Source organism: Staurois parvus, unplaced genomic scaffold (genome assembly GCF_062004578.1).
Source record: "Staurois parvus isolate SC_StPar_1 unplaced genomic scaffold, SC_StPar_1.0 ptg000183l, whole genome shotgun sequence".
In the NCBI taxonomy this organism is placed as follows: Eukaryota; Metazoa; Chordata; class Amphibia; order Anura; family Ranidae; genus Staurois; species Staurois parvus.
Genome location: NW_028317979.1, coordinates 7,022,970 through 7,043,869, shown reverse-complemented (window position 1 = coordinate 7,043,869; position 20,900 = coordinate 7,022,970). Strand labels below are relative to the sequence as shown.

The window sequence follows — 20,900 nt, the reverse complement described above, 5'->3', positions numbered from 1 at the left end:
CCCACAACAAAAACTACTACAGTTGCAAGAAAAAGTATGTGAACCCCTTGGGATTACGTGGAGTTTTGCATGAATTGGGCATAAAATGTGCTCTGAACGTCATCTAAGTCACAACAATAGAAGAACACAGTCTGCTGAACATAATACTACACAAACATTAGATGTTGCCATGGTTTAACTGCACATAACATGTAAACATTCACAGTGCAGGGAGGAAAAAGTATGTGAACCTTTGGACTTAATAACTGGTTGACCCTCCTTTGGCAGCAATAACCTCAACCAAACGTTTCCTGTAGTTGCAGATAAGACCTGCACAACAATCTGGAGTAATTTTGGACCACTCCTCTTCAAAAAACTGTTTCAGTGTAGCAATATTCTTGGGATGTCTGGTGTGAATCGCTCTCTTAAGGTCATGCCACAGCATTTCAATCGGGTTGAGGTCAGGACTCGGACTGGGCCACTCCAGAAGGCGTATTCTGTGCTTTTGCAGCCATTGTTTTGTTGAATTACTTGTATGCTTTGGGTCATTGTCCTGTTGCATCACCCATCCTCTGCGGAGCTTCAGTTGGCAGACAGATGGTCGTACGTTTTCCTGCAAAATGTCTTGATAAACTCTGGAATTCATTTTCCCATCAATGACAACAATCCGTCCAGGCCCTGAGGCAGCAAAGCAGCCCCAAACCATGATGCTCCCTCCGCCATGTTTTACAGTGGGGATGAGGTTTTGATGTTGGTGTGCTGTGCCTTTTTTTCTCCACACATAGTGTTGTGTGTTCTTCCCAAACAACTCAATCTTGGTTTCATCTGTCCACAGTATATTTTGCCAGTAGTGCTGTGGAACATCCAGGTGCTCTTTTGCAAACTTCAAACATGCTGCAATATTCTTTTTGGACAGCAATGGCTTCCTCCGTGGTGTCCTCCCATGTACTCCATTCTTGTTTAATGTTTTCCTTATTGTAGATGTGTCAACAAAAATGTTAGCATGTGCCAGAGATTTCTGTAGGTCTTTAGCTGACACTCTGGGATTCTTCTTTACCTCATGCAGCATTCTGCGCTGTGCTCTTGCAGTCATTTTTACAGGATGACCACGCCTAGGGAGAGTAGCAACAGTGCTAAACTTTCTCCATTTGTAGACAGGCTGTCTTACCGTGGACACATGAACATCAAGGCTTTTGGAGATACTTTTGTAACCCTTTCCAGCTTCATGCAAGTCAACAATTCTTGATCGTAGGTCTTCTGAGAGCTCTTTTCTGCGAGGCATGGTTCACATCAGATAGTGCTTCTTGAAACCAGTAAACCCAAAACAGGTGTGTGTTTTTTAAGGGCAGGACAGCTGTCAGCAACACATCCAATATCATCACACTGATTGGAGTCAAGGTTGGCTCACTCCTGGCTCCAATTAGCTCTAGGAGAAGTCATTAAGCTAGGGCCTCACATACTTTTTCCTCCCTGCACTGTGAATGTTTACATGTTATGTGCAATTAAACCATGGCAACATCTAATGTTTGTGTAGTATTGTGTTCAGCAGACTGTGTTCTTCTATTGTTGTGACTTAGATGACGTTCAGAGCACATTTTATGCCCAATTCATGCAAAACTCCACGTAATCCCAAGGGGTTCACATACTTTTTCTTGCAACTGTACATCTAGTATTTTTTGTGACCTGCATGAATTGTAAGGACAGCACCATGTCTTCTAGGCATGAAATGAACAAGTTGGTGCCATATTACAACATCTTTTTCCATTCTTCAAGAACGAGCTCTTTTAGAGCCTGAATGGAGAGTGATGCTCAACTTATTTCATCAGAATTCCCCATAGGTGTTCGATTAGGTTCATATCAGGAGACATACTTGGCCACTGAATCACTTTCACTCACCCTGTTCTTCTTCAGAAATGCAACAGTGGCCCTAGATGTGTGTATTAGATCAGGAGTACATCTGTGAATTCATGATACCATCAATGAAATGCAGTTCCCTGACACCACCAGCACTCCTACAATCCCACAGAAGGACACTGACACTACCATGTTTCACTGTAGGCACCATACATTTTTCTTTGTACTCCTCACCTTTGCAACACCATACAGTTTTGAAGCCATCAGTTCCAAAAACATTTATCTTGGTCTCATCACTCCAGAGTACAGAGTCCCGGTAGTCTTCTTCTTTTTCAGCATGGTATCTGGCAAATTTAGGTGGGATTTTTTGTACATGGGCTTTAGGACAGGCTTCCTTTGTGGACAACACCCATGCATGCCACATATATTGTTAAGGAGGAGGAGCCTAATCTTGGCGGTGTGAGAGAGGGCGATGTGAGCGCTCTCCGCAGGATAACCGCCCTCCTTCCCTTGATGTTCCCCATGGAAGCTGCTAAAGTCCCCGACTGAGATCTTACGGAAGAGGGGGGTCCTGAGAGTGAAGCGGAGGAGACGGAGCTGCGGGAGTTCTGGACGGTGAGACGGCTGGGAATCTCTCGCCGGTGACTGCTGGGACTGCGGGTGACGGGAGGTGGCCACGTGACCCGCCGAAGGGCAGTACTGGGAGACGGAGAAGCCGGCCGGCTTCCTGAGGCAGAGGGAGACCCCGGCTTTCCGACTCAACAGGAGAGGAGGGAGAGAGAAACGGCTGGCTTCCTTTGAAACCGAAGCCGCTCTGGCAGAGAGATATACATGATCGTCGGTACCCACGAGAGAAACGGAGAGAGAGAGAAGAAAAGAGCCTCGGAGAACCCCCCCCTCACCTCCCCCCTCCCTCTTCTAACCCCTCTCCCCCCCCCCCCCGTAGCTGAAGGGAAAAGGAGCAGAGCCACACCAGAATGCTGACAGCCTCACTGAAATGAAGCAGCTGGAAGGAGGGTGAGTGAGACTATCTGGACTATATATCAAATGTGTTTATGGATAACTTCTTGGTGTGGCAGAAGAAATACATATAGAGAAAAAGGGGGAACCACCAAATAGGTTGAAGAAAGTAGAACTTACCTAAAGGACTTATTATTAGTACATATCTTAAAGTTTAAAAGGAGAACTCGGATACATTTAAAAATATGAAGAGCAAAAATAGTAAAGGGAATGCCCCTAAACACGCCCAATCAGGAACAATTAGAAAATTTACATCTCAAGGTAATGTGACCCCAGAAAGAACTCAGGGGGCAGGTGAAAAAAGTATAATGGAGAACAGTATGGATAAAAGCGCCAGATCTCCAGTGGAAATGGATAATAATCAACAAATATCAGGAGAAATAGAGTTAAAGGAAAATGAAGGAGAACTACAAATCCCAAATAAAAAGGAAATGGCAGAAATGTTTAAAAATTTGGAAAAATCAATTAAACAGGAAATGGGAATTATTCGGAAAGATCTGGGACATCTCTTGACTAGAGTAGAAGATACAGAAGAAAAAATCAATAAACATGCTCAAACTCTTTCTGAACTGAATAACCAGATATTAAAGATTAGGCAAGAACAGAAAAAACTGGGATATAAACTGGAGATACAAGGTAACATACACAGGAAAAATAATCTCAGGATAAAAGGAATTCCGGAGCTTATACAAGATAAAGAATTAAGAGAGACGATACAAAAAATCTTAAACTCCATTATGGGTAGACCTAGAACAGAGACATGCATATTGGACAATATATATAGATCAGGAAAGGCCCAACGAGACCGGGTGGAAGAGAGACCAAGAGATGTAGTGGTTCAATTTAATAAAATTGGAGAGAGAGAAGAAATATGGAAGAAGATAAAAGGAAGATATAATATTGAGTATGAAGGAAAAAATATACAAATCTTTGCAGACTTGACACCTGAGACATTATGGAGAAAGAGATCACTGAGACCTTTAATAGAACAGATGAAAAAACAAAACATACAGTATAGATGGAGTGGCTCAATGTGTCTAATCGGTTGGAAGAATGGAGTTACTGCATACCTGAGATTTCCTGAAGATTTGAGAGATTTTTTTGACAAACTTAACATCCAAAGAGTAGAGGTTCCAGGTTGGGAGGTTGAGGGAGGGGAAAATGCCGAGGGAAAAGAGCAATGGCAGCAAATTAGAAGAAAGAATAAAGAAGGGATGGAAAGGGGAACATTGAGGGAATTGGAGGGACGGTGAACCGTACAAGGTTAGAGTTCAACCTCAGGGCCAAGATCCAAATGTGACAGTAAGCTCACAAAGGATTAGATGGTAAAAAATAGGCCTGATGGGAGGGGGGGGTTCGAGGGGGGAGGGAGGAGTGAGGTGCAGGGAAGGGGGGAGGTGAAGAGGGAGGGCGGTGGGGGGGGGAGGAGGTGAAAGATGGTATAGGGGGAAGGTTTTAAAAATACTCTGCATAGGGATGAGATGTACTCAAGAATTATGGAAGATATAAAATTTATAACATATAATGTAAAAGGGTTGAATAGTCCTGGGAAGAGATTTAAGCTATTTAAGGAGTTACAACACAGAGAAGCCTCGGTAGTTTTTCTACAGGAAACGCATTTTGAGATTAAGTCAAATATTAAATTAAATACTAGAAACTATCCAACATGGTTCTATGCAGACTCCCCAATTAAGAGAGCCAAAGGGGTGGCAATTGGGTTCGCTAAAAATGTAAGGTGGGAGGTGGAAGAGAGAGAGACAGATCCTGAGGGGAGATTCTTGTTTCTGAGGGGCAGATTACAGGAAATGGAGTGTACAGTGGCGAATATTTATTGCCCAAATAAGAGACCAGAGGTATACCTGAAAGGGATATTAAGAAAATTGAGGGACTTTAAAAAGGGAAGATTGATAATGGCGGGAGACTTGAATTTGTGTCTAGATCCACAGATGGATACAACATCTCGTGTGCAACGAGAGGGAGGTAGGTCTATGAAGGCTTTGAAGAAGGAGATATATGAAGGTCAACTAGTGGATATATGGAGGATAATGCATGGAAAGGAAAAGGACTATACTTTCTTCTCTAATGCACACGAGATTTATTCTAGACTGGACTATATAATGGTAGAACATCAACTTATCGAGAGGGTGGCCAAAGTAGAAATAGAGACAATGACTCTCTCAGACCATGCCCCAGTTATAATGAAGGTGAGATGGGGGAGACAACTGACAAGGGGGGTGGGATGGAGATTAAACGAGGCCCTTCTATTAGATCAAGAGACTGATCAGCAGATCAGACGGGAAATAGAAAGATATTTTCAGGAGAACGAAACAGGAGATGTTTCAATGGCCACTGTCTGGGAGTCCCATAAGGTATATATTAGGGGTATATTGATTGCGGTAGGGGCAAAAAAGAAAAGAGAAAGGAGTAAGAAAATGACAGGGATCTTAAAAGATATAAATGACCTGGAACAGATCCATAAAAATAGAATAACATGTGAGATAAGACAGAAGATAATAGGAAAGAAGAAAGAATTGGAGATATTAATGGAAGAAGAGATGAGGAGAGTACTTAATAAAGTTGCAGCGGAGAGGTACAGATGGGGAGATCGTCCAGGAAAATATATAATGAAGGCCCTGAGAAAAAAGAAAAATAGAAATTACATAGAAAAAATAAGAAACCCCAAGGGAGAAACGGCTCACTCTACTAAAGAGATTGGGAAGGTGTTTGAGGAGTATTACAATAAGTTGTATAATATTAAGTCTCAAAACTTAGTAAATAATAGTGAAAATGAGAACAGAGAAAAAAGAAAGGCATATTTAAAAAATGCAGGACTACCAAAGATAGATAAAGATCTATTGAAATCCCTGGAATTAGAAATCACACAGGAGGAAATAAAAATAGCACTAAAAGACACTAAGGTGGGGAAAAGTCCTGGCCCAGACGGATACACCGTGAGGTATTATAAAAAATATAGTGAACTATTAATACCAAAGTTGAAGGAATATATGAATGCCCTGGGGGGAGAAATGGAGATTAGACAGGAATCCCTACAAGCTCATGTAACACTTATACACAAGGAAGGGAAGGATCCTACTCAATGTTCAAGCTATAGGCCAATTGCACTCCTAAATGTAGATACAAAGTTATATGCGAAGGTCTTAGCAAATAGGATCAAGGACTTGATGCCAGAATGGATCCAGGGAGATCAGGTTGGCTTTGTATCAGGGAGGGAGGGTAGAGATAACGGAATTAGAACTCTGTTGTTGATCCAGAAAGCTAAGAAAGGGAAAACCCCGGCAGTGATTCTCTCGATCGATGCTGAAAAAGCTTTTGATAGAGTAAACTGGAGCTTTATGATGGACACCCTAGAGATCATGGGGGTAGGTAGTAGAATGAGGGAATGGATAGGAAAATTGTATAAAATGCCATCCGCGGTTATTTTGGTCAATGGTGAAAAATCGGCACCTATAAGGATGTCAAATGGGACTAGACAGGGATGTCCACTGTCCCCTTTGTTGTATGTGTTAACATTGGAACCCTTACTAGAAACAATTAGGAGGAATACAGATATAAAGGGAATACAAATAGGGGAAACGGAACATAAGGTGGCAGCTTTTGCAGACGATCTGTTGTTCTACGTGGGTAATCCTAGGATAACACTCCCGAATTTAATGAAAAGCTTAAAGGAATATGGAGAAATATCAAATCTAAAAATCAACCCGACAAAAACTGAGATCTTGAATATAAATCTCCCGAATAGTGAGAAAGAAAAGATAAAAAAAGAATTCCCTTTTACATGGAGAGATAGAGAGATAAAATACTTAGGAGTTAAACTTACTGCTTCATATTCAAAATTGTACAAATTAAATTATATTTCCCTTTTAAACGAGATTAAGGAGGAACTGAAGAAATTGGGAGGAGGAATCCCCTCCTGGTTAGGACGAATAAATCTGATAAAAATGATAATTGTACCCAAAGTTTTGTATAAATATCAAATGATCCCAATAAAACTCCCAGAAGCATTTTTTAAAGAAATTAAAAAAATGATAACAAAATTTATATGGAAAAATAAAAAATCTAGAATATCGTATGATTTGATAAGTAGACGAAAAGAGAGAGGGGGACTGGGAGTGCCAGACTTTAGTAGATACTATAATGCTGTAATTTTAACAAGAATTTATGATTGGACACACAATAAAAGGGGGAAAAGATGGGTGAAGATAGAAAATGATCTGAGCGGAGTTGACCTGAGTAGAAACATATGGGCACCAACACAATATAGAGGGTTAAAAGAAACCACGAGTGTGTTTACATTGAACGTTTTAAGGGTTTGGGATAATCTACACAAGTATATGCACTGGGATTTTAATTCACAATTAATGTCACTAAGGAATATGGAATACTTTCCACCAGGTATTGAGGGGAGTATGGGAAAATGGATTAAAAAGGAAGACATTCAACTAAGGGATATTATGGACGGAAAGAAGTTGAAAACATTGAAAGATTTAAAAAAGAGTGGAGGGGAACTTTTTAATAAGATTGATGAGTGGAAATATCACCAATTAAATCACTTTGTTGAGAGTCTTCCGAAACCCATAAGAGGGAGAAAGGAGTGGAACATGTTTGAGAGGTTACTGGAATCACGGGGAGATGGAAAACGGGGCACGGCAAAAATTTATAAAATTCTTACCGAATTAGTTACGGAATTAAAACCAAGCTATATAGCAAAATGGGAAAGGGATTTAGGAGTGGAGATAGATGAGGATAAACAGAGGAAGATATATAGACTCACACACGAGAACACTAGCATGAGAGAGGTGGAGGTAAACTATAAAAGTTTAGTAAGATGGCACATTACACCAATTCTGGAGCACAAAATAGGTATAGAGAAAACACAAGAGTGTTGGCGTGGTTGTGGAAAGATTGGTACATGGTTTCACATCTGGTGGGAGTGCCCAAAGATACAAAATTTTTGGGAGACAACGGTCAACTTAATTGAGAAAATCTCAGGAATAAAGATAGGATTAGACCCACAAGTATGTTTATTACATAAAACAGATTTACCAGTGAATAAATATAAAAACTCAGGTATATGGTACTTTGTGAACGCAGCGAAGGGTTTGATACCTAAATTCTGGCATAGCTTGGAGGTTCCGAAAGAGAAGGATTGGGTAGAAAGAGTAAATCAGATTAGCAGGATGGAGAAACTATACTATACCCAGGAAGATAAGATGGAGATATATAACAGGAGATGGGAAAAATGGGAAGACTTTGTACACCATAGGAATATATATGAAGTAATGCTAGGAGAAGATTCTTAATTTCATATAGATGGAAGTAAGAGAAAAATGCAGAGTGGGAGGGGGGAGGGAAGGGGTAGGGCAAAAGGGTAGAGGGAAGGGAAAAGAAGAAAAGGGAGGTAATAGAAAGAGAATAAGAGTAAGAATATTATATGAGAATGTATATGAAATGCATTATGTTCTTCTTTCATGTTCCTCTTTTTTTTTTTTTTCTCTTTATATTTAATTATAAATATGAAAATTTAATAAATATTTGAATTAAAAAAAAAAACACCCATGCATGCCATTCCTCTGCAGTGTATGCCGTATTGTATCTTGGGAAACAATCACCTCAGTGTGGCTTTCTACTTCTTTAGCTAACTGCAGTGAACTTGCATGGTGATTTTCTTCAGCCCTTCTCATCAAAAGACGCTCCTGTCGAGGAATTAACTTCCGTGGATGGCCTGGACGTCTCTGTGAGATGGTTGCAGTTCCAACTATGTTAACATTTTGTATCACTTTTGCTACAGTATTCTGACTGATAAGTAAAGCTTTGCTGACCTTTTTGTAGCCTTCACCTTTCTTGTGTAAGAAATTATATTCTTTCTCAAGCCTTGTGACATTTCTCTTCCGTGTGGTGCCATTGCTGACAGCATGAAATGGGAAGGGGTATTCTTTGTTAAGTAAAGCCCTTTTATATTCAACTATCTGCTGGACACCTGTTTATTGCATAATTATACTCACCTGCAGTTGGATTCTTGTTAATTAGGATTTTGTTGTCTAAAATTTAGCTTTGCTCCTAAGACTTTCATTGGAGTGTATTCATTTTTGCAACACAGTCTTGAATGAATTTACTTGGAAAAATACTTTTTTGCATGTGCAAACTAACAAATCTTAAATATAAGAGGATAGTGAGCGCTCCTAATCTGGCAGCAGCTAAAACACCAAAGGTACCAATAAAAAGCCTCAAAGGTAAATGACAGAAAGTGAGTGTAGCAGGGGCGGACTGACCATTTGGAAACTCGGGCACTGCCCAAGGGCCCAGGGTCAGTAGGGGGCCCCATGAGATGCCCCTGGTACCTTTTTTATAGGCTTTTTTGAGTTTGGGCAAGGACACAGGGGCCCCATGATCCCCTATTGTCCGGGGGCCCCATGAGTTGTCAGTCCGCCCCTGGGGTGTAGCGCTATGATATAGTAATGCAAAAAGGACATAAAAACATAGAAATCAATCATAAAAAGTAATCTCAGTAGGTAAAATGTTAAATGTCCATTAGTAAAAAGTTCAAGTATAAATAAACTCTCAAAAGGTGAAAAACAGCAGCAGTTGAACTTGTGACATCTGTTAATAGTAAAAGTGCGCACTCACCGGAAGCGCATTGAAAATGCGCATATAATCTAAACTATGAAGGTATCAATGGATGGACAGGATAATCCGGTGAACTTTTCCTCTATGGTGTAGTCATCAAGTCGGAAGGGTTAAGATATCTGCTGAATCCAGAGGTCCACTTAAAGATGGATTTAGGTGCTCATCAATAGGCTATGCAGCGATTCCGCGGAATCGCTGCATAGCCTATTGCTGAGCACCTAAATCCATCCTTAAGGAGACCTCTGGATTCAGCAGATACCTTAACCCTTCCGACTTGAAAACTAACAAATCTTTTTTGCAATCAGTGGCTCGCATTTCTGGGAGTATTTTGCAGTATAGTGTCCCATAGAACATGTTGATTCTGAAAGGAAAGGAAAGATTTTCTGACAAATCTGTTGGGGTGTACTCATTTATGCTGAGCACTGTATCTGAGTACACGTAGGTGTGGCCAGCTTTTCTTTTACTTTTATTTTTAAACACTAGAGATGCCGAGGGATTATATTTATTATTTGAATATCTACTTATGATGCTTCACGGAAATTATGCAATCATGTAAATTCTGGTGTAGAGTTCCTGACTGTGTTCACAACACGCCAGCCCACGTTGCTGACTCTTACCTTCTGACTTGCTACAATGTTGCAGTCTGATTATTTGGGGAAAGGTGTGGGGTGAGTGACTGAAGAAATTTTTCCACCTGGCTGCAGCAAACTGAGAAGATCATCTCAGCCTATTTGTTACACTTGTATGGAGTTCAAGGACTGATTTTTAATAAAAGGTACTTATTTTCTGAAAAATAATGTTGCTGTATTTTGTGACGTCAGGAATTTATTCTTGTACATTTGTAACTGAAAGGTTCATCTTAAAGATTATGGAAAGTGCACTTCAACTTGGCAAGGATGTGTTTCCCACAGAAATGTAACCCATAGATCTGGGTATAAAAGGCACAGGAGGAAAGGAGTAACTAAAAACCCTGTGTCCTTGTATAAACTCTGAACAGTATGTCAGTGTGTCCTCCTTTCTATCCTTCCCCATTCTCTGCAAATCCTTTGGTCTCCCATGCTCAAAGCTGTTTCGTTATCAGCAGATAAACATTTTTTTATTCCACCTACTTCTCTAGAGATAGTGTAATGACCCGTCTCTCCGAGTTTGAATGAATTTGTTCTAAAGACCCTCATGCCAGAGGCTTTCTTGTGACCCTTTACACACAAATCCTTTTCAAACCTAACCAGGGTACCCCTTCTTATGTTGCAAAGTGGGAAAAGGACTTGGGCCACTCTTTGGATACAGCTGAATGGTCAGAGATTTGGCAAGCTACCAAGTCCTCTTCACCCAATGTTGTTGCGATGGAAGCTAACTACAAAGTCTTAGAAAGATGGTATCTAAGTATCTAGTGCCTACTAGAATCGCTAAATATGTACCAACTAGCTCGGCTCTCTGTTTTTGTGGCTGCTCAGAACTGGGCACACATTTGCACATTTGGTGGGAATGTCCAGTGGCTCAATCATTTTGGAAAGAAATTTTTGCACGAGCCTCTTTCCTCTTTGAGGTAGCCCTCCCACCAGACCCTACCACAGCTCTTCTTCATTTGATTCCAGCGCCTTTGACATGCAGACAATTCAGACTTTTCATTCAGCTTCTGACATCTGCTAAACAGACCATAGCATGGGTGTGGAAATCTGCAACTTTGATTTTGGCTGAGTCTAAACACAGAATGCATCACACCATAATACACGCCAAAAGGGAAGCCCTAGAAAAAGACCAGATCAAGAAATTCAAAACAATTTGGCAGCCATGGATCAAGCACTGTCTTCCCCCTGATTATGATGAATTGGTACTCTTACCATGGTAGCACACCAAAACAGGCATATCTGATCTTTGATTGCACCACCCTCAGGGATTCTCTTTCCTCCTTACCTCCTGCTCTTTCCTTTATTTTTATCTCCCACATCTCTTGTTTCCTGACCTCTTGCCACGGCTGAGTCTGAGACTAGATAGTTGACTCCACTGGGCAACTCTGTTACCTTGCTCTTCCCTTTTTCCTACACTCTTTTTTAGTTATTTGTTTTTCCTAGGCCGTAATTTCCAGTTAGCTCCAAGTAGACTGTGGCTTGGAACACTTGAAAGACTCCGCCTTTACCTAGTCGCACCTAATGCCATGTTCTACCTTGCTGATGCTACCTGGTTCTCTATGTCAGTTACACTTCCATATATCTAACCTACCTGTTTTGTAATGACCACAGGTACAGTATCTGGACAGTTAGCTATCTCTATAGGTTCTTGTTTTGCATTATCAGTTACGTGTGTTATATATTATGTATGCGTATGGCATCAAACTGGCTCGCTTTTCTTATTTGTCTGTTCTAACGTTTGTTTTCAGACAAAACTAATAAAAACTTTAACAAAGATACTCTGAACAGTACACTTTACATGAAAACATTAGTTGGCCCTTATCAACGTCTTAGCTGTTAATTTTCATATGCAGTGTTTTTTTTTTTTATTTTCATCAGTGTGCTGTGCTAAAGCTCCAGTATTGAGTCTGAATCAAATTAAATGTTTCATGCAGTATACCTATCACTTTTTGATAACTTTCTAAAACTGTGCCTTTCTGTTTATGTCTTCTGTTTAGATAATCGTTGGGGAGACTGTAGTCTTTTGCCTACAGGTAGCAACAAGAGACTTTGAGAACCAGGAAAAAACTCTTTTAACTGGAGACTGTTGCTATATTAATCCACTAGTGAGGAGAACCGTCAGATTTCTGGGTAAGAGCATTTTTATTACTTTTATGTTCAATTTTAGAGAAATGTACTTCTGAGATTTGTTGCCCTTAAATATTTTTAGTATCAGTTCTTGTATTGTTGTATTTTATAATTTGACTTTTTGACATTTATGTTTTATATGCTAATGATATACTTTTGGGAAAAGTTTATTGCACAGCCATAGATCTACAGTAAGATCTCATCTGCAAAAGAAACAGATGATTTTGCTTAACCAAGGAAATGTATTGGAAATATTTACAGGTGAAACTCGAAAAATTAGAATATCGTGCAAAAGTTCATTTATTTCAGTAATGCAACTTAAAAGGTGAAACTAATATATGAGATAGACTCATTACATGCAAAGCAAGATAGTTTAAGCTGTGATTTGTCAAAATTGTGATGATTATGGCTTACAGCTCATGAAAACCCCAAATCCACAATCTCAGAAAATTAGAATATTGTGAAAGGGTGCAATATTCTAGGCTCAAAGTGTCCCACTCTAATCAGCTAATTAAGCCAAAACACCTGCAAAGGGTTCCTGAGCCTTTAAATGGTCTCTCAGTCTGGTTCAGTAGGAATCAAAATCATGGGAAAGACTGCTGACCTGACAGTTGTGCAGAAAACCATCATTGGCACCCTCCATAAGGAGGGAAAGCCTCAAAAGGTAATTGCAAAAGAAGTTGGATGTTCCCAAAGTGCTGTATCAAAGCACATTAATAGAAAGTTATGTGGAAGGGAAAAGTGTAGAAGAAAAAGGTGCACAAGCAGCAGGGATGACCACAGCCTGGAGAGGATTGTCAGGAAAAGGCCATTCAAAAGTGTTGGGGACTTTCACAAGGAGTGGACTGAGGCTGGAGTCAGTGCATCAGGAGCCACCACACACAGACAGATCCTGGACATGGGCTTCAAATGTCGTATTCCTCTTGTCAAGCCGCTCCTGAACAACACACAATGTCAGAAGCGTCTTACCTGGTCTAAAGAAAAACAGACCTGGTCTGTTGCTCAGTGGTCCAAAGTCCTCTTTTCTGATGAGAGCAACTTTTGCATCTCATTTGGAAACCACGGACCCAGAGTATGGAGGAAGAATGGAGAGGCACACACTGCAAGATTCTTGAAGTCCAGTGTGAAGTTTCCACAGTCTGTGTTGATTTAGGGAGCCATGTCATCTGCTGGTGTTGGTTCACTGTGCTTCATTAAGTCCAGGGTCAACGCAACCGTCTACCAGGAGATTTTGGAGCACTTCATGCTTCCTTCCGCAGACGAGCTTTATGGGGATGCTGACTTCATTTTCCAGCAGGACTTGGCACCTGCCCACACTGCCAAAAGCACCAAAACCTGGTTCAAAGATCGTAGGATTACTGTGCTTGATTGACCAGCAAACTCGCCTGACCTGAACCCCATAGAGAATCTATGGGGCATTGCCAAGAGAAAGATGAGAGACACGAGACCGAACAATGCAGAAGAGCTGAAAGCCACTATTGAATCATCCTGGTCTTCCATAATACCTCAGCAGTGCCACAGGCTAATAGCTTCCATGCCACGCCGCATTGAGGCAGTAATTGCTGCAAAAGGGGCCCAAACCAAGTACTGAGTACATATGCATACTTATACTTTTCACAGGTCTAATATTGTTCTATGTACAATCCTTGTTTTATTGATTGCATGTAATATTCTAATTTTCTGAGATTGTGGATTTGGGGTTTTCATGAGCTGTAAGCCATAATCATCCCAATTATGACAAATCACAGCTTGAACTATCTTGCTTTGCATGTAATGAGTCTATCTCATATATTAGTTTTACCTTTTAATCTGCATTACTGAAATAAATGAACTTTTGCACGATATTCAAATTTTTTTCGAGTTTCACCTGTATATATATATATATATATATATATATATCATGTAATGAAGCTTTGCATTCCCATTTCAGGGAATTTTGAAATAGGCAGCTGATGGGAGAATTCCTCCCAAAAAATCTTTCAACTGAAGAAATTTCACATGGAAAAGTGGTCAAAAGTTTCAGGAATTTAAGAAATTCGTGAACTGGTATACAAAATGCCTGCAATAAATATTTTATGGTAAAAGGAATAATGTTAAGGGCATACTTACTTTTTCCATTCTACACAATGACATTTATTTATATTTTTGTTAAAATACAGGGATGTTTTGTATTTTTATTAAGTTGTAAATGATATCAGATACTGTATAGGCACTGTTTGAATACACAGCTAATGCATCCTTGTCAAATCTGTTGTACTTTCGAAGAGCAATTCAAGGAGCAGTGGGGTAAAAAGCTAATTTCTTACTTGCTGGCATGGTTTACTATGCACCATATGAAAGGTTTATATGTTCTTCCCTTTAAAAGGAAATCATCGTTGTCAAAATATATTTGAAATAAATTCTAATAAGCTATAATTTTTAGAATTTCAAATTTTGAATTTTAAAAGTGAAACTTTAAACCTGTTTCTTACTTGTTTTAATTGGATCTTTAAAAAGATATTTATTTGCTAAAAAAAAAAGCATGTGTATTTCAGTTCTAATAATCTAATAGACTACAGAAATAAAATTTCAATTACATCTTGAGTCATTCAGTTCTAATAGTGCTGAACTTGCAAATGATTATTATTGAATTTTTTCCCAACAGAAAAATTACAACCATAGCTGACCTTGTGCATGTTAGAAAATAAAACTACAGTAAAGCCCAACAAAAATATTTACTGTTGAAAACATGTATTGTTACTTCAATACTATATGCTAAAGGAAGAACCCTGTCTGCGCACTACAAGTACCCATTTGCTGTGCTCAGTTCGTGCCTGCCCTGGTGTGCTAGCCAGGCACTATAGTATTGTGTATTAGTCCTGGGGCAATTGAGTACAGATAGGCTTGCTTGCCTTATGAGAAAGGGGGCTGCTATAGGTGAAGAACACAGAATCCAGCTATAGTGGCTGACCACCACCTGCGTTAGGGGTAAGCATAACACACATGCAGAAACTAAGCGGACATGAACAGAGCATGCTCTGCTCTATGTGTCTCCGGCAATAAGTGGACTCTGCTGTCTGTTTACATCTGACTACCTCTGAATCGTTTCCCCCCCCCCCAAATGGAAGAGGATAAAGTCCACCCCCCCTTTTTTTTTTCCGGAACCTGGAGGTAGGCGGGTGTAAATGGACACAGATTAATTTACACCCACTTGTCCATACAGATAAATGGACCTTCCAATCGGGTCCGCCTGCAAAAGTGATAGGCGGACCTGATTGGAATGCCTGTCTGAAAAGGGCCTTATCAGTTTCAGCACAGGAGAGCACTTGCTGCAAGTGATGTCACATCACGCCCTCAAATTCAGTGGATATCACACCACTCCCTTCAAACCCAATCTTTCTAAAACCAAGTTGTAATATTTCCTCCTCCCCCCAATCCCCCACTCATGACTTTACCATTAAGATCAACAGCACAACCTTTGGTCCTTCTCCTCATGCCAGGGTGCTAGGTGTAATCCTAGACTCTGACCTGTCCTTCAGGCTCCACATCCAATCACTGGCTAAATCCTGCCGCCTCAACCTCCGCAACATTTCCAAAATCCACCCCATTCTGACTAATGACACCACAAAACAATTTATCCATGCCTTGGTTATATCCCCCAAATTACTGCAACTCCCTCTTCACTGGCCTACCGTTACACAGGCTATCCCCCCTTCAGTCTATTATGAATGCTGCTACTAGACTTATACAACTGATCAGCGACTTCTGCCCCTCTTTGCATATCCCTTCACTGGTTTCCACTAACCCAATGTATAAAATTCAAAATACTAACCACAACATACACAGCCATCCACAACACTGCCCCTAGCTACACCACTAACCTTATCCACAGTTATCGTCCAAATCGTCCACTCTGCTCCTCCCAAGACCTCCTGCTCCCTAGCTCCCTCGTCACCTCCTCCCACACTTGCCTCCAGGACTTCTCCGGAGCCTCTTCCATCCTCTAGAACTCCCTACCCCAGTATGCCTGGTCAGGCCCCACCCGGTTTGCCTTTAGGCGATCTTTGAAAATTCACTTTATTAGGGAAGCCTACCCCACCTCCACCTAAGAACTGTACTTGAGTCACCTCCATCAGATCATCCCCTGCAGCTATCACATTTTGTACCACCTCCCCCTTCTTTTAGATTGTAAGCTCCATGAGCAGGGCCATCCTATTCCTTCTGTATTGAACTGTATTGTTGCTGTATTGTCTCCCTTTATATTGTAAAGTGCTCTGCAAACTGTTGGTGCTATAGAAATCCTGTATAATAATAACACCCAAAACTGTTTTCATTCAGAATGGAGTGGGGAGGGATTTGATTTGACCATCAATTTAAGTACAGCTACCTGTCAAAAGGAGGTTAAATATATATATACATAGTACAATATATATATATATATATACACACACACTACTCAAAAAAATTAAAGGAACACTTTGAAAACACATCAGATCTCAATGGGGAAACATATCATGCTGGATATCTATACTGATATGGACTGGCTAATGTGTTAGGAACATAAGGATGCTCCATCATTTGATGGAAATGAAAATTATCAACATACAGAGGACTGAATTCAAAGACACCCCAAAAATCAAAGTGTAAAAGGTACAGCAACTCAGAATGGTACTCAGTAGTTTGTATGGCCCCCACGTGCTTGTATGCATGCCTGACAACGTCGAGGCATACTGCTAATAAGACGACAGATGGTGTCCTGGGGTATTTCCTCCCAGATATGGACCAGGGCATCACTGAGTTCCTGGACAGTCTGAGGTGCAACCTGGTAGCGTTGGATGGACTGAAACATGATATCCCAGAGGTGTTCTATTGGATTTAGGTCATGCGAGTGTGGGGGCCAGTCAATGATATCAATTCCTTCATCCTCCAGGAACTGCCTGTATACTCTCGCCACATGAGGCCTGGCATTGTCGTGCACCAGGAGGAACCCAGGACCCACTGCACCAGCGTACGGTCTGACAATGGGTCCAAGGATTTCATCCCGAAACCTAATGGCAGTCAGGGTGCCATTGTCTAGCTTGTAGAGGTCTGGGCATCCCTCCATGGATATGCCTCCCCAGTCCATCACAGACCCAACACCAAAATGGTCATGCTGAACAATGTTACAAGCAGCATAATGTTCTCCACGGCTTCTCCAGACCCTTTCACGTCTGTCACATATGCTCAGGGTGAACCTGCTCTCATCTGTGAAAAGCATAGGGTGCCAGTGGTGGACCTGCCAATTCTGATGTTCAGTGGTAAATGCTCATAAAGCTCTAAGCAGTGAGCAAAGGGCCCACTAGAGGATATCCAGCCCTCAGTCCACCCTCATGAAGTCTGTTTCTGATTGTTTAGTCAGAGATATTCACCTGCTGGAGGTCATTTTGTAGGGCTCTGGCAGTGCTCATCCTGTTCCTCCTTGCACAAAGGAGCAGATACTGGTCCTGCTGATGGGTTAAGGACCTTCTACTGCCTGTCTCCTGGAATCTCCTTCATGCTCTTAAGACTGTGCAGGGAGACACAGCAAACCTTCTGTCAATGGCACGTCTTGATTTGCCATCCTGGAGGAGTTGGACTGCCTGTGCAACCTCTGTATGATCCAGGTATCGAATCATGTTACCAGTAGTGACACTGACCCTAGCCAAATGTAAAACTAGTGAAAAACAATCAGAAAAGATGAGTAGGGAAAAAAATGTCAGTGGCCTCAACCTCTAAAACCATTCCTGTTTTCGGGGTCATCTCATTGTTGCCCATTTAGTGCACCTGTGGCAATTTCATTAACAACGAAGCAGCTGAAACTGATTATTTCTGACCAGATTATTAACTGACCAGCTTAATATCACAGGAGTTTAATTAACGTAATGCTATACTCTGATTAAAAAGTGTTCCTTTAATTTTTTTGAGCAGTGTATATATATATATATATATATATATATATTGTGGGGTTAGCTCAGGTGGGGGATCTCCTTCCCTGGGAAAAAGGTAGACCGCACAGCAGGCTTTCGTCAAAATCTGACTGGTTGTCAGTTTTATTTAAAAGGTTTGCAAAAATATCAAAATAAACAAAACATCAAAAATAAACCCTTGCCATCCAGGCACTAACTAAACAGGAGACGTTTCCTCTCTCAGAGGTGAAGGGCTTCTCCCTGTCACCCAAAACAAAACAAAGCAAAAGCAAACCTTTTCTTGTAGGTATAGTACACACACACAGCTCTCTCAGAATACCTCTCTGAGTCCCAGGCCACGAGCAACTCCTTGCTCCAGCCCTGCCCTTTTTATATCACCTGTTGGTGGTCATCAGTGGAGCACAAACTCTGGTCCGGAACCACCTCTGCCATTGTGGCCCCGAAAACCCGGAGTGGACTCCACCTTACACCTCACAGTATGACCTCATGCGAGGTGACACATATCGTCCATCCATCACTTTGCCGTGCATACTGTCACATATCCCCCCCCCTCTGCTCAAGCCCCTGCGGCTGAGCAACTGTCCCAACCAGGCAATGGACCCGGGAGAGGGCATCTACATTGCTTTGCAGTTTCCCTGCTCTGTGTTCCACCGTAAATCTGAACGCTTTTAGCGCAAGAAACCACCTTGTCACTCGGCTATTTTTCTCCTGGTTATCGCACATCCATTTGAGCGGGGCATGATCAGTAACCAACTTGAACTCTCTTCCTAACAGGTAATATTTCAGGGCCTCCAAGGCCCATTTGATGGCCACACCTTCCTTCTCCACAATGGCATAGTTTCTCTCATGTTTGTTGAGCTTTCTACTTAGGAAGACCACGGGGTGCTCCTCCCCATCTCTGATTTGGGACAGCACAGCACCTAGTCCCACGTCAGAGGCATCAGTCTGTACCACAAACTCTGTTGTGAAATCTGGGGTCACAAGCACAGGTTGGGCACAGAGAGCTTGTTTCAGCCTTTGAAATGCGGTCTCCGCCTCAGGATTCCACTTAATCATGACCGACCCTCTACCTTTTGTCAGATCTGTCAGTGGGGCTGCAATGGTGGCAAAATTGGGGATAAACCGCCTGTAGTATCCTGTGATCCCAAGAAATGCCCGGACTTGCTTTTTATTTACCGGTTGGGGCCACTTTTGAATTGCCTCGATTTTATTTATCTGAGGCCTAATGAGACCTCGACCAATAATGTAGCCAAGATATTTGGCCTCCTCCAAGCCTATGGCACACTTTTTGGGGTTGGCGGTAAGACCTGCTTCCCTCAGCGAATCTACTACCGCTTGTAAGCGGGACAAATGAGACTCCCAGTCTGGACTGTGGGTGACGACATCGTCCAAATAGGCAGCTGCGTATTGGCGATGTGGTCTTAGCATTTTGTCCATCATTCGTTGGAATGATGCCGGAGCACCATGTAAACCAAATGGCATCCGCTTATACTGAAAGGACCCCTCGGGGGTAGAGAATGCAGTCTTTTCTTTTGCAGCTTCCGTTAAAGGAATCTGCCAATAGCCTTTGGTTAAATCTAAGGTGGTTATGTACCGAGCCGTTCCCAACCTGTCAATGAGCTCATCCACCCGAGGCATCGGGTACGCATCAAATTTAGACACACTATTCAGTTTCCTGAAATCATTACAGAAACGAATTGTTCCATCTGGTTTTGGGACCAACACTATGGGACTTTACCACTCACTGTGAGATTCCTCTATCACTCCCAACTCTAACATGTCCTGTATTTCCTTTGCCACCGCTTCCCGCCTGGCCTCAGGTATTCTAGGGGGCTTGACATTTACGCGGACCCCTGGCTGGGTAACTATGTCATGCTGTATGACAGTCGTCAGTCCAGGTAGGTGAGAGAGGAAATCTCCATTTTTCCTCACAAACTCCTTAACATCATTTTGTTGGGCTACTGACAAGGTTTCCGTTATAGGTACCTGAGGGGCCACGTCCTTTTGGGGGCTTGGTACTGCCAACAAACTTTCCCTGTCTTTCCAAGGTTTTAAGAGATTAACATGATAGATTTGTTCGGGTTTCCTTTTCTCTGGCTGGCAGACTTTATAATTTACTTCCCCCACTTTCTCCCTAATTTCAAAGGGACCTTGCCACTTTGCGAGGAATTTACTTTCCACGGTGGGGACTAGCACCAGCACTCTATCCCCAGGGTTGAAGGTACGGATCCTGGCACCCCGGTTATAAACCCTTCTCTGGACCTCCTGGGCTTGCTCCATGTGTTCCCGAACAAGTGGCATGACAGCTGCGATTCTATCCTGCATCTGTGAGATATGCTCGATGACACTTCTATAGGGCGTGGACTCCCAGGTTTCTTTTGCAACATCTAGCAATCCCCTGGGATGTCGACCATACAGTAATTCAAAAGGTGAATATCCTGTAGATGCCTGAGGTACTTCTCGTATCGCAAACATGAGATATGGTAGCAAAAAATCCCAATTTCTCCCATCTTTGTCTACCACCTTTTTTAACATGTTCTTAAGGGTCTTGTTAAACCTGTCTACAAGCCCATCGGTTTGGGGGTGGTAGACCAAGGTACGGAGATGGGAGATTTTGAACAATTTGCATAGTTCTTTCATAACTCTAGACATAAATGGCGTGCCCTGATCCCTTAATATCTCCTTTGGAATACCTACACGACTAAACACCCGGACAAGCTCT

The 20,900-nt window shown here is 41.7% G+C and overlaps 1 protein-coding gene across 2 annotated transcripts in view; it reads left to right on the top strand.

Moving 5' to 3' along the window:
- PLPPR5 (phospholipid phosphatase related 5) overlaps nucleotides 1-20,900 on the top strand; it is a 372,883-nt gene that overhangs the window by 166,997 nt on the left and 184,986 nt on the right. For both annotated transcript variants that reach the window (XM_089677285.1, XM_089677284.1), the window contains exon 2: nucleotides 12,125-12,257. In XM_089677285.1, coding sequence (XP_089533411.1) covers nucleotides 12,125-12,257 — 133 coding nt within the window. The remainder of the gene's footprint in view (nucleotides 1-12,124; nucleotides 12,258-20,900) is intronic.